The sequence below is a fragment of the Buteo buteo genome, chromosome 7, assembly GCF_964188355.1.
Source record: "Buteo buteo chromosome 7, bButBut1.hap1.1, whole genome shotgun sequence".
Lineage (NCBI taxonomy): Eukaryota > Metazoa > Chordata > Aves > Accipitriformes > Accipitridae > Buteo > Buteo buteo.
The window spans coordinates 33,218,677-33,231,830 of NC_134177.1; the positions used below are offsets into that span (position 1 = coordinate 33,218,677).

Consider the following 13,154-nt stretch of genomic DNA (forward strand, 5'->3'; position numbering starts at 1 on the left):
ACCTGCTGACAGGGTTTAAAATCTGGCTGGGGGTCCCCAGTCCTGGGCACCCCCAGTCTCCAGGTGGTGAGGAGCCTGGTGTGGGCTCCCACTCACCTCTGTGGCTCTGTATTGCAGGTGCGTGAGGATGCTCTGTGGGTTGAAGCTCTGGCCCTGCTCCCTCTTGGAAGGCAGGCAGGGGTCCCCGGAGCTCAGCTGGCAGAAGGACAGATGGACAGAGCCATGCCTGGAGGGCAGCTCCTCAGCCACGTGGGACTGAACAAGGCAGGAGGACTAACTGTAAACAACCCTGGGGAGATCCAGAAACCTCATCTGGGCTGTATAAAACAGCCATAAAGAGTCTGAGCCGCAGGAGGTGGGAGGACCAGCCATGAGCCCCATGGCTCTCTCTCCCCTTCCCAGAAGTGGTCCCAGGGCCCCACGCTGAGCTGTGACCCCCATCCCACATGGGTTCCCACTGCCGCAGAGCCTCCCCCGCTCCCTTCCCTGCTCTGACCAAGGGCAGGAACGGTTTGCAAGGAAGCCGGGGATTACTGAAGCACGCTGTCCTGCTGGGAGAGCCCTGCTCTGGGCCGGTAAAGCCAGGGAACCTGCCCCGGGGAGAGCACAGCACGCACCCTCCTCTCTGGGGTTTGTGGGAGATCCTGAAGGACTGAGTGCAGGTAGCAGGCGACAGCCAGGAAGGCTGTGCAGAACCAACAGCCAGTCTCCGCGCTGCTGTGGCCGGCGCTGCCCTGACTCCGGGCAGCCCCGGCGCTAAGCCTGTCCCGGGCAGCTCTCGGGAGGCGGAAGATGACCGAGACCCCGCTCCCATCGGAGCACGGGCCCGAGCCACAGCCCTTGCCTCAGCACCATCTGCTCCTCCTGGCGGCAGCCAGGCCGAGGACCGCCACCTCCCGCTGCCCGCCGGTTTTGGGGCCGAACGCCCCGGTTTGCCGGTCCGTCCCCCCGCCTCGGGCCGATGCTCCCCGCCGCCCGCCGCCGTCGCCAGGCAACCGCGCCGCCGGGCCGCGCCGTCGCCACGGCGACCGCAGCCGCCGCGCTTCGGGCGCGGCGGGGGCGGTGTTGCCGCGGTGACGAGGGGGGCCTACCTGGGGGCGGGGCCTACGGGCGGGGCGGGGCCTACAGGCGGGGTGGGGCGGGGCCTACGCGTTGAGCTGGGCGGGGCCCGGGGGTGTCTGCCCTGCTGAGGGGCGCCGGGAGCTGCCCGCAGCGGGCGCGCCGGGGCCGGGTGCGGGGCTGAGCGCAGGGGGTTCTGCCCAGCCAAGGGGCACCGGGAGCTGCCCACCCCTGGCAAGCTTAAGCCTGAGCCTGTGCCTGAGCTTAAGCCTGATCAAGCCGTGGGCTGGGCCCACGGGGCTCTGCTGAGCGCCCGCGTGGCAGGTGTGGGGTCCCGCAGCCCTCCCACAGCCACCGCAGCGTAGCCCGGCTCCGGCGTGAGCCCGCTCCCAGCTCCCGTGGGCGCAACGCAAGTTGGGAAGCAGACCTGCCCTGGCAGCCCCAGGCAGCTGGGCCTGCCGAGCCAAGCTGTGCCAGGGCGGGAGAGCGGTGGGTCGCCTTCACCTGGCGCTGGCTGTGAGGAGATGCTATCGGCAGCGCGGCCCCGGTGCCAGGAGAGGTGTGGGAGGCCACAGCGTCGTCCTGGCGCGACCCGCCGGCTGAGCATCCCTTGTCATCCTGCTGGACTGCCTGAGGGGCCATGGTGTGACTCGGTACCCCGCCCTGAGTCTGCCCTGGGGGGACGCGGTGCTCCCGGCAGCTCTCCCTGGCGCTCACCCAGCAGCGGTGCTTGTCAACGCCCGGCTGCGGCTTCCCTCCGCCCGCCCTGCACAGCTCCCAGCCCTGCCCTCCCTGCCCACGTATTTTCACTCCCGCTCAAAGCAGGCTTGGGACGGCCGTGGAGCTGCCATGGCAGCCAGTGCTTCCCACTGGCACAGCTACCTCGGGGTGATTGTGTCCCGCGAGAGGCAGCGGCTGGAGCATTTCCAGCGGGCTGAGGACATATTGCTGACCCTGCTGGAGGGTGTCCATGCCAGGGAGCCCCGCTTCCTTGTAGACTACGCCAGGAACCTGGAGGCCTTTGAGTTTGCTCTCTGCGCCTCCGGGGATGCTGTCACCATGGAGGTCCCCCTGCGGATCGATGGTGATGCCCTGAGGGTGCTGGCATGCCGGCCCGGGGACACCCCAGCCGGGCACCGTCCAGGGCTGGGCACCTTCTGTCTGGAAGTGCCCTCTCCAGGGACTGACTTGGAGGACTGGACCAGCACTGTGGATGTGATGGAGCGGGGAGATGGCGCGGGGTGCCTGGTTCCGGGCAAAGTCCTCCGGCACCTAAAAGAGCTCCTTGTTTCGGCCATCGTGCGCTGCCAACGCCTCTTCCTGCTTCAGCCAGGTGCGTATGCCAGCACGGCTCTTCCCCAGCCGGGAGCTGCCTCCAGCACAGCTGGGGAGGCCAGCTCGGTGGTGGTCTCTATGCAAACGGGCTGGGGCGTGAGTCCCCAGGTGCGTGGCCCACCCAAAGCCTCCAAGAGTGAGCGAGCACCCTGCCGTGCGCTGGGACAGGCTTTGCCCTCAGCTAAGGAAGGGGAGATGCAAAACTACTTCCTGCCATCCCACGACAGCAGAGATATCCTCGGCCATCTTCACCCTGGACTGATGGCACCCTTCTTGGTGGGTGGCAGCTCCATGCAGCGTTCACCCACCCCTGCCATTAGTCCCTGGAGAGGGTTTGCTCAGGGACTTGGCGTGTTTGGCTCGCCCTAGCCACATTCCCCCCATCTCTCCTGGCCTCTGAGTGCCCCCTGCTCCCTGTAGGAGGCTGTTTGGAGGGTGAGCTGGGAGTGTGTCAGGGCTGGAGTGGCACCTTAGTGCATGGGTCTGACCCTGCACACACATGGGCCCCAGCTGGGAGCAGCATCCCTGGGAAGGGCATGGTGGGGAAGGGACCCTGGGAATGCCCATAGGCGTCCCTTCAGCTTCTTCATGTGTTTCCATCTCCAAAGGTGCTTCTTGAAGTAAATCTCAGCCCTGATGAAAAGGTGATGTGAGAGGACCAGAGGGTCTGAAAGTCCCCAGTAAGCGCACCATTCCCCTCTTCCTCCATGGCCAAGCCAGAGCCCTTCATCTTCCTCTACCTCCTCAATCTGAGACGTTTCCTGGTTCATTTTTCTTGGACCACATTGTTTTTCTTGGCACCATTCAGCTACCCAGCAGCATGGCCCCGTTCAGCCACTTGGGCCTTCCTGCTGTGCCCACACCCGCTGGCCTGGCCCTGAGCCCTGCTGGAGCGATGCTCCTTCCCGAAAACCACCCCAGCAGAGTTTGGAGAACAGCTTTTGCCAGGGAACTGCAGCCAAACTGCAGTGCTGGAAAGGGATGAGTCGAATGGGGTGGGACATGCCCACGGGCGTTGCGGCACATACCCAGTTCAGCCTGTGGGACCAGCTGTGGTAACCTCATAACCGCAGCCAAACCCTCTGTGTCTAGGTGACCTCAGTGCCGAAAATCTGCAGGAAGATGCCATGGAGCTCTCCCTGCTGATCCGTGGTGGCTGGAAGACCATCCGCTTTGACATTGTCCCAGTGGTGAGGAGGCGGCAGGAGCCGCTCCGGCTCAAAGGGCAGCAGAGTGACAGCGGCTTCCCCAAAGGCAGCCTCCGGAAGGCCATGGAAGAGGCCCATTTTGTCCCTGCCTCTCCCCATTGCTGGAGGTGAGTGGCTTGGCCGCGCACATAGCAGGGTGACCCTGCCCCAGGGATCCCCCCTGGCTGGCAGCACTGCCGGGTGCAGCCAAAAAAGGGATGGGGAAGTGGAGGGACATGTCGATAGTGGAGTGAAGTCACCCCCTTGTGATGCCCAAACCCACTGCCCTGTGTTGGGGAAAAAACCTCAGCGAAATTTGAGACAGCTCAAGAAAGAGCGGGGGATGCAACTGAAGGAGCCCCCCCAAATTGTTCGTAGGAGCTGAACCCTGGCCCACGCAGAGGGTGGCAGCTCTCAGATCCCTGCTCAGGCTTCAAGAGCACTGTGATGAGGTGCCTCCCAGGGCGGGCTGCAGGAGGGAGCAGGGCCAGGGTGACACACATCTCGCCTGCCAGCACAGCTACCCTGCCCCAAGGAGGGGCTGAGCATCTGGCTGGACCAGCCCAGGCTTATTTTGGGCACAATGTAGTCCAGCCAGATGCTCGGCCCCTCCTTGGGGTCCATCCAGCCTCCCCTCTGGGGCAGCCTGCAGCCCTCCCCACTGCCACGTAGGGGAGCACAACCCTGCTTTGCCTCCCCTCTTGTCTCTCCCAGGAAGGCAGGAGCTGCTCAGCAGCATTCCCATCATGCTGCAAATCTCCCTGGTCCCTCTTCGTCAGAGGCAGGTGCAGGAGGTGGATCCAGGATGCTGTGTTCCTGGGGCCACATGGGTGGCTGGGGGAGATCCCCACGCGTGCCAGGTCACTGCAGGTATCCTCTCCCCAGCTGAAAGGATGCGGGTCTCCATCCTCCCTCTCAGTGGACCCCGCTTTCTCTCGCCAGATCCTCCACTCATCTCCCCATCCTGAAACTGCTCCAGGCAGTGGACATGCTGAAGGGACGCCATCTGGACGGTCTTCGCCTGCTTGATCAGCTACGCGTCCAGGACTGGGAAGAGGAGGCTGGGAAAGGCGGTCTCACTTTCAACCACCTGAAGGTAGGTGGGTTCTGCTGGTGGGACAACGGCTCTCCGAGCAGGCAGAGCCAAGGCTTCTCCCCTGCACCCTGCCACAGCTGAGTCGCTGCTGGAAGAAGGTTCCAAGCAACAAGCCCGAGTGCCTGCAGTGCTTTGGGATGTAACACCCCATGGCTGTGTCTGGAAAGGATGCACGCTGCTGGCCATGGTTAGAGGGGTTTGATCCTTCCTCCTTGCAAACAGCAAGCACTTGCTGGATTGAACCAGCAACCTCCAGCCTGAAGCACCCTGAGCGTTAAGAGCTGGGGGTCTGTGCCAATGTGCCAGGCATCCTCTGGCACAGGCTGCCTGTGTCTGCAGAGGCCGTGCTGGGGATTGCATTGCTGTGCCTGCCATGCCGCAGGTTGTCCTGTGCCCCAGTGCACTGGGAGGTGCAGGGCTGAGGGTGGCGTTTCTTCTGACAAAACCCTCTTCTCCCCACCCAACCTGTTTTTGGCACTCTGGACCCATGCCAGCTGGTGGCACTGGTTGGGAAAGGGGCCATGCTGGGGACAGTACCTGGTGGCACAATCCAGGTGTGCCCTGCCTTGTGGTGGCTCTCTGGGCTGGGGTGGAGAAGGAGGCAAAGTTGTCTTCTGCTGAGAGAATGGCTCCAGCTCTAAGTAACCCTAATCCTGTGGGTTTTGCTTTATGTTGCATTCTTTGATGTTTGGGGTTTTTTTTAAAAAAGAAGGGCACAGTATGCATCTGTCCTTCAAAAAAGCATCTTCTGCTCCAGCCCACCGTGTGCATTGACCATTAAGCTATGCCAAAGAAGCTGGCATGGCAGCTGCTGGGGGTTCACCTGCCTTGCCAGTGGCTGATAGAAACCAGAAGTGGGTTTTTCTACTATTGCTTAGTGCCTGCAGAAAGCTTGGGTGTGTTGTTTTGGGGCTGCTGCAGAGCTGGGACCTGCCTTGGAGCTGAGACGGGGGCTTTTCGGGGAGTGAAGCAAAGGTTCAAAACTAAGGAGTGGTGGGGCATCGGCTGCGCCTGCAGCAGCCTTAGCAGCAGCTTCGAGAGCCTGCGCAGCCCTAGGCTGCTGAGGACGTGATGTCTGTGTTGAGGGCTCAGCCCCATGGGTGGTTGCACGGTGACCTGCAGGGTGTGAAGGCACGGCCTTTGTGGGGAGTGCTCGATCCTACACCCTTCTCTCCCTCCCTGCAGATGGTGCTGCTGTGGAGCGTGGAGCTCTTCCCCTCCCCAGAGGACTGGCAGGACCTGGAGGGCTCTGTCTACAGGCTCTTGGTGATCCTCCTCCGCTGCCTGGCCACCCGGCACCTGCCCCACTTCCTGCACCCGGAGGAGAACCTCTTCCAAGGAGAGGCCCTGGACCTCACCTCCCTCTACCATAGGGTGGAGAGCTTCGCCCAGGACCCCCGACGCTTCCTCCGCTTCCATTTTGGCCTCCCTGCACGCACTGACAGCTGGCTCGCAGACCCCAGCACCCGAGCCCTCCTGCACCTCCCCGCCGAGGACAGGTCCTACTGGGACACAGCCTACTTTGACATCCTGCTCAGCCAGGTAACGCCAGACCCTCAGCTGGTCTCACGAGGCAGAGCGCGGCTGGAAACCACCTGGTCTGGGCAGCTTAGGATGTGCTGGAATTTGCCCCCCCAGAGCCCTCCAGCCCTTGGCAGCCACTGGCATGGCATGTGCTGCCCAACCCTATCGTGGAGGCTGCGGGAGGCTGGCAGTGCTGGGGCACAGGGCTCAAGCAGAGTGGGGAGCCCTCTCTCCTCACTCTGCACCTGCCTCTGCTTAGTTCCAGGTGTACCGGATCCAGGACAGCGCGCGCCGCTCGGCAATGTCCCAGCTGCTCTCCAAGATCCAGCAAGTAAACCCCTAGCAGAGCTGAGCAGAACCCCGCTGCCACCCCATCTGGGTGACTCAAAACTCCGGGGGGGTGCAAGGCAAGCTGCGGAGCCGGGGGCAGCATGCTGCCAAGTCGCTTTATTGAGGAAAGATGGTACCGGGGAGCGAGTGCATGTCTGCTGCAGCTGGGTGGGGATGCACAGCCTCTCGGCTCCCCTAGTAGAGCTGGGTGCTGGGGCGGGTGTTTCATCCCAGGATACCTAATCTGGGGGGGATGACTGGCACCCTGTGCTGCTGGGCTCTGGTGCAGGGATGGCTGAGGGTGATGGTGGTGGGAGGGGAAAGGACCTGTGGTCAGATCCTACATCGAGCCCTCTTGTCAGCTTGCAGTGGGGCTGTCATGCCCCGGGGCCAGGGGAAAGGGAGGAGCTGAGGGGTCAGGCCATCAGGGTGAGTAGTGACCCTGCGCGGGGACTGGGAGAAGGGGTTTTGAGCCACGTCCCTTGTTTGCAGAGCTGCAGCCCTCACCTCCATATCCCCCGCTCTTCCAGCTTCTCCTTCCTGCTCTGGCTCGGGTTGCTGGGTGTTGCAGTGTTTCCTGGCAGCATCCCGGAGAGGTAGGGGAGCCCCTCTGCCTGCCAGCTGCCTGCAGCCGGGCATGGGGGGGAGCGCCACACCACCTCATCTGGAACCCCCCTTTGCAGGGGTGCTCAGAGCCTGCTGCGTTGGCAGCACCGGAGGGCGTCTCGCAGGGCGCTCAGCACACGGTCCACATTGCTGCTGGTCGAGTTGCAGCCCATGAGGCCGATTCGCAGGACCTGGGAGGAGAAGGGAGACCATCTCCCTGCAGCACCCACTTTTGCAGCCATGCCCTGGTGCTGCCTCCCTGCGAGCAGAGCGGCCGGCAGCAGAGTGCAGGGTCCCACGCGGAGCAGGGGGTGTGCGAGGAGCAGCCATGCACGTGGCTGGGTGTGAGTGCATGTGCACAACTCCCTGCTTGATCCTATTTAACACGAATTTCTTCTAAAGACATGTCACCCCACTAGTTATGTGTGCAGTTATTCAATTATGCGCGGCAATTGTGTGTGGTTAGGAGCCGCTATGCATTGCTGCAGGCGATGGGATGCATCCAGCTGTGTTTGCTGTTTGCAGCCAGAGAGCACCAGTTAATCATGGGGTGCGCTACTGATGGATGTGACCGCAGCCAGGTTCAGTGCCCAGCCATGGGCAGTGGGAGGGGAGGACGCTGCCCACCTGGCCCACCGAGGGACCCAGGCCCCCGGCGATCTCAATGGCGTGGTTGTCCATGAGAAAGGCTACGATGTCCTTCCAGTTGTAGCCCTCAGGCACCCTGACGGTGGTGACGGTGGGAAGTCTCACCTTCTGGGGAAGAGAGAAACCGGGTTAAATCTGCAGGTCCTGGCTGTGGCCCTGTCCCCCCAGTGAGCCTGGTAGCCTGCCAGGAGATAGCATCACTGGGAGGGCAGTTTTTTCTCCAGCATCAGAAGCTGCCCAGGCACATCTCCAGCCGTGCAGGGCCATGTCCTCACGCTGCCCCTGCACCACGGTGGTGGGCTCGCCCTGCACCCACCTCCTCCTTCACGAAGAGCTCAAGCCCCAGGTCACGCAGCCCCTGGCACAGCTTGGCACAGTTAGCCCGGTGGCGCTCCCAAGAGCTCTCCAGACCCTGTGGGCAGAGAAGACGGAGAAGGTCCTGGGACCCACTGCTCCCCCAAACCCCACCGGCACTGCTGGTGCCCCCCTGCCTGCATGGCACCGCTCACCAGCTCCGCCAGCATGGCCAAGCCTTCCCGCAGGCTGAAGAAGCTGTTGATTGGTGCCGTGTGGTGGTACCTGCAACACCCAAGAGGCACCCAGGTGGTTTAGGCCGGCCCCGTGGCAGAGCAGTACCCAGCTCGCAGCGGGGGGGAACCAGCTTGTGGCCTCCTCCCTCCTCTGCACCCAGCACAGAGGGGATGCAAATCCCTCAGGGCTGCTTTGTGACCAGTGGACAGGGTGAGGGGGAGACAAGGGCGAAGGCTGTGGATGGGACGGCTGTGACCATCTGTCCCGGGACAACCCGTTCTCACCTTCGCGGCTCCCCGTCACAGCCCCAGTAGTTTCCCAGCCAGCCCATGTCCAGGTAGAAGGACAGGGGCTTCGTCTTCCTCCTCAGCATCTTCTCCCTGGCAAAGCAGAGTGCTGGGGAGGAGCCGGACCTTGACCCTGCCAGTTCCAGGGTGAGGTCAGTCCTGTGGGAGGGCCCCCCAACAGCAAGTGCCTTGGCTCCAGCACCCATCGCTGCCCGGGGGTGGGCTGGGCTCTGACCCCGCAGAGCTGGCAAAGCAGGGGGAGTGACAGCCTCCCCCCAGCCCCATCGCCTTTCCCCCCAGTATGCCCAGGGCTGCCCTTACCTGGCTCCCTCGCTGAACGAGATGGGGGCACTGCCGGGAGGGGTGTTGAGGACTTTCTGAGACCCCGAGTATAGGACGTCGATCTCTGCCCAAGAAGGGAGGCAGCTCCTTAGGGACCAGAGGCTCCCAGCAGGGACACACTGAGCCCCCCAGCCCGGCTGCAAGCGGCGGGTGGGAAGCACAGGGTGGCACATGCTGCAGGTCCTGATTGTGGTTGGCCAGCTTTGGGGGACACCCTGGCACTGCTGACAGTCTCCCGAGGGGAACAGGCTCTCTGGCTGCAGCTGGAACAGTTTCTAGTGCTGCTAGCCCAAAATATGGGCAGTGGGGCTGATCCCACTGCCCTCCCTCCCTGGCCCAGGTGTGAAGCCCCCTTGTCCCCTGGGTGTCCCTGATGGTACTGTGGCTCTTACCCTGCTGGTCCATGAAGATGGGGGCTCCCCCAAGGGATGCCACCGCGTCCACGAGCAGCAGGCAGCCATGCCTGTGGGAGGACAGAGCTCAGCCTGGTGTCCCTACCACCTCCTCTTGCCACCCCTCTTCCTCCAGCCCTGGCATCCCAGTCCCCCCAAGGCCACGTGTCTCACTGGCACCAACCGCTTCCAGCACAACAGAGCCAGAGGAGAGCCTGGGGCATTTAAATCCCAATGCCCCAATCCCCAACGGCAACCTTGGGGTGCTGCCAGCCCCTGCGGGTGCCCGCCGTGCACTGACCGGTGACACAACTCGCCCAGCCCCTCCAGCGGCTGTAGCACCCCCGTGGAGGACTCCCCGTGGGTGATGAAGAACACTGAGGGCTTGTGCCGTGCCAGGCCCTGCATGAAACAGAGGGGAAGGTGACCGCTCCTGGAAGACAGCTCGCGCCTGCTGCCCTACACTGCAGCCGGCACTCACCTCCTCGATGTCCCGCAGAGTGAAGTACTCGCCTGGGGGCTTCAGCAGCTCATGGACATTGGCTCCTGGGAGGGATTTGGGCAGAGGGAGAGTGAGGTTTGGGGATGCCTCCCACTGGGCAGCCACCTGCTCCGCGAGGGAATCGATCATGCATAAACCAGGAGCACGGCCGCCTGCCAGGGTCTGGCCTCGCGTGGATTTGCCCAATGGAAAAGCCATAAACCACCGTAAGTGGAGGGACATCACCCTGGAAAAAACCTGGAGCGCCCTCCGGCTGCGGAAGCCATGTCACTGGCCACTGCTGCTGGGATGGGGACAGCAAGCCAGGGGTCACGTTCTGGCATCCCGCCCGCGAGCCCGGTCCCCTGAGCCCTGCCGGTGCCGTCCGGCTGTCCCCAGCATACCCAACCTCCTGGTGATGTCGGCAGCACGTTGTCCCCAGATGCCACTGACGGCCACCAGCGCGGTATCACCGTGCTCCAGGAGGTTGAGGAGGGCAGCTTCCATGGCACAGTGGCCGGTGCCGCTGATGGCCAGGGTCAGCCGGTTCTGCGTCTGGAAGGCGTACTGGATGCCCGCCTTGATCTCGTCCATCACCTGTAGTGGCAGGGGACCAACTGACACCGCTGTTGTCCCCCTCGCCCTGGCAGAGCTGTCCCAGCCCCTCGTGGGGCGTAAGGGAGAGGAGGGGAGGGGAGGAAGGCTGGGCTGGGGCAGCTCACCTGCAGCACCTCAGGGTGCATGTGGCCCAGGAGCTGCTGGCTGCCTGCAGCCAGGATGCGGGGGGGCACGTTGCTGGGCCCCGGCCCAAGCAGCAGCCTCTCTGGCACAGCCAGGGGCCGGAGCAGCCCCTGGGGCGGGGGGACGCTGAGCGGGCTGGTGGCCATGGTGCGCCTTGCCATCCCCAGGAGCCGAGCCCGGAGGAGAGGAGCAGTGGAGGCTGCCTGTGCAGCACCCAGCACTGCAGCACAGCTCATCCCGTGCCAGTAGCGTCCAGCGTCCCTGTGGACCTTGACTCTGGGACTTGGTGCTACCCCCACCGGACCGGACTCTGCCCCTGGCCTCCTCCTTGTCCGGTTAATGTGCCACCAGCACCATCCCTGCTGTCTCAGCCACTGCATTTTGAGGGGGGTCCCCCCTTGCTAGTGCTGGGGGAGGTTGCTCCTCAGGCACGCCAGCCTCCGGGACTGGCAAGCACCCATGCAGACCCTGTCGCCGTGGTCCCCAGGACATGGTGGTTGATGGTTCCCAACACCATCTCAGCAGGTGGGATCCCTGCTCCTGGGCATGCAGCTCCTGTGCCATGGGATGGTTGCACCGGGACTGGCCCGGCGCAGCCGCCACGGTCATGACTCCTCCAGCAGCACAAAGCTCTGTTGGCCAGGTCTCCCTGACCAAGGACCTGCCTTGCAGAAAGGACGCCTGGCCGAGCAACAGCCGCCTGGAGGAGGCTGGCCATTGGGATGGTTTGCACAAGGGCAGAGCCATGGGTGGGACACGGTAGCAGTCCCCACCACGGCGAGCTGTGCTCTGCGGGCTCAGCCTGGCTCGAGGGCATCACAGCGTGTCCTGATGATGCCACAGGCCACGCGTGCCTGTTCAATATGCTGTGCCTCTCACCCACCATGCGTGCCCATGGTCCAATTGTATCATGCCCATCCTCCGGCATGTTCTCTGCCATCCATACTCTGAAACATGGACAAGCTGCCTGCCGCCAGCTCCTGGCATGTCGAGGAGCAGGTCCCTGGTCAGAGGAGCCACGCAGTGAACAAAGCTTTGGGCTGGGGATGAAAATTATGGGGTGGAAAATGACCCACCATGGCAGAGCTGGCACCGGTGGCCGGTGCCGAAGGCGTTTGGGGTGGGTGCGTGCAGCTGACATGGTGCCAGGGGAGAGCACTTCTGCCCAGGCAGCTGGATAGTCGGCTCTGAGAGGAGCTGGGAGCCGGTGTAGCCAACACCACGTGGATAGTGGAAACTACAGTTAGCCTGGGCACTGCTGCCCGGCCATCATCTACCAGAGTGAGGACAAGAAGTCCTGATGTCCCGAGAGGTCCCAAGCCAAGTCCTCATCCTGTGCCCCAGCCATGTGCTCCCCTGGCTGAGGGGTTTGCTGCTGGATGCTCGCAGCATCGACAAAACGCTCAGTCCCTAAAACACCGGCGGGAGGCACCCGCTGGAGACCCGCCACCGCTGCGGCGGGTGGGTGGATGAAGACCCCTCTGCGGGTGGACCCCCCTGCTGCCCGTCCTCCAGGGAGACTTGAGGAAGGACTGGGGGCAGGGAGGGGACGTGTGGCCTCGCCGTTGGCGTGGAGGGGCGAGGAAGGACGCGCTGCTGGAAACAGCTGGCGGCGAAGGCATAATCTGCTTTCCGCGCTGGGTCTAAATTCCCCGGCGCAGATGGACACGGAGCCGGCCGTGCCACTCCCGGGGTCTGCGGGGCGGCGGGGGGGAAGGCTGATCAGGCCGGGGGGGGTGAAGAAGCTCTGTCCCGGAGGTGGATGCTGACAGCCGGGGCCGCCGGGGGCTGGGGGGCGGAGAGGGGGCCGCGGGCCGGCGGGTGGACCTGGAGGGGGCAGCTCTCCCCGGGGCGGCGCGCCGGTGGGGCCGGGGTACGGCGCCCGGGGGGCAGGCGACGGTTGCCGGGCGACGGTTGCCGAGCGACGGTTGCCGGGCGACGCGGGGGGCCCCGCCCCTCCCCGCGCCCTTGCGGCGGTTCCGCAGCGCGGACCGGGGGTGGGGGGGATGTGCTGACGTCACCGCTCCATCCCCGGCTCGCGCCCTCCCGGTTCACACACCCCCCCCCCCCCCGCTTTCTCCCGGGCGGCGGCGGCCAACCAGCGCGCGGGGCGGGGCGGGGCGGGCGGGGACCGCAGGGGCGGGGCTGCCGCCACCCGCACCGGCACCGGCACCGCATCGCATCGCACCGCACCGCACCGAGCGGCTCGGCCTCATGCCGGTGCCCCCCGCCCGCGGCTGAGCGCTACGCCCCGCCGAACCGGGCACGGGCACGGGCACGGGCACGGGCACGGGCACGGGCACGGGCACGGGCACAGGCACAGGTAGGGGCGGGCGGCACCGTGCGGGACGGGGCAGCCCCGCCGAGCCCGGGTGGGGCTGCGGCAGCGCGGGCGCGGTCCCCGGACGCCGGCCGAGTGGAGGGGGGGGGTCCAGGGCTGTCCTGGGATGGCGGTGCCGCCCCTCTCGGCCCCGGCGGGGTCGAGGCGTGGCGGGGGGGGAAGCGGGACGCGCCCTCCCGGGGGCCCGGCGGGGCGGGGGGCTGCGGCCGGCGGCCATTTTGCGGGTTCCCCCCAAGGCGCGGGGGAGGGAGGCC

At 64.9% G+C, this 13,154-nt stretch overlaps 2 protein-coding genes across 2 annotated transcripts; one reads left to right on the forward strand and one right to left on the reverse strand.

The window, feature by feature from the left end:
• The first annotated feature begins 1,893 nt into the window (after positions 1 to 1,893).
• Positions 1,894 to 7,498, forward strand: MAB21L4 (mab-21 like 4). Its single transcript, XM_075033287.1, has 6 exons — positions 1,894 to 2,392; positions 3,487 to 3,709; positions 4,524 to 4,677; positions 5,863 to 6,219; positions 6,461 to 6,532; positions 7,024 to 7,498. Exons 1-6 carry the CDS (start codon positions 1,909 to 1,911, stop codon positions 7,129 to 7,131), a joined length of 1,398 nt encoding a protein of 465 aa, XP_074889388.1. The 5' UTR covers positions 1,894 to 1,908; the 3' UTR covers positions 7,132 to 7,498.
• On the reverse strand, positions 7,221 to 10,720 carry AGXT (alanine--glyoxylate aminotransferase). Its single transcript, XM_075033285.1, has 11 exons — positions 10,541 to 10,720; positions 10,223 to 10,415; positions 9,819 to 9,883; positions 9,639 to 9,739; positions 9,338 to 9,408; positions 8,925 to 9,009; positions 8,601 to 8,696; positions 8,295 to 8,364; positions 8,102 to 8,197; positions 7,765 to 7,893; positions 7,221 to 7,328 (listed from the first exon to the last, which is right to left on the reverse strand). Exons 1-11 carry the CDS (start codon positions 10,718 to 10,720, stop codon positions 7,221 to 7,223), a joined length of 1,194 nt encoding a protein of 397 aa, XP_074889386.1.
• Positions 10,721 to 13,154: the final 2,434 nt, after the last annotated feature.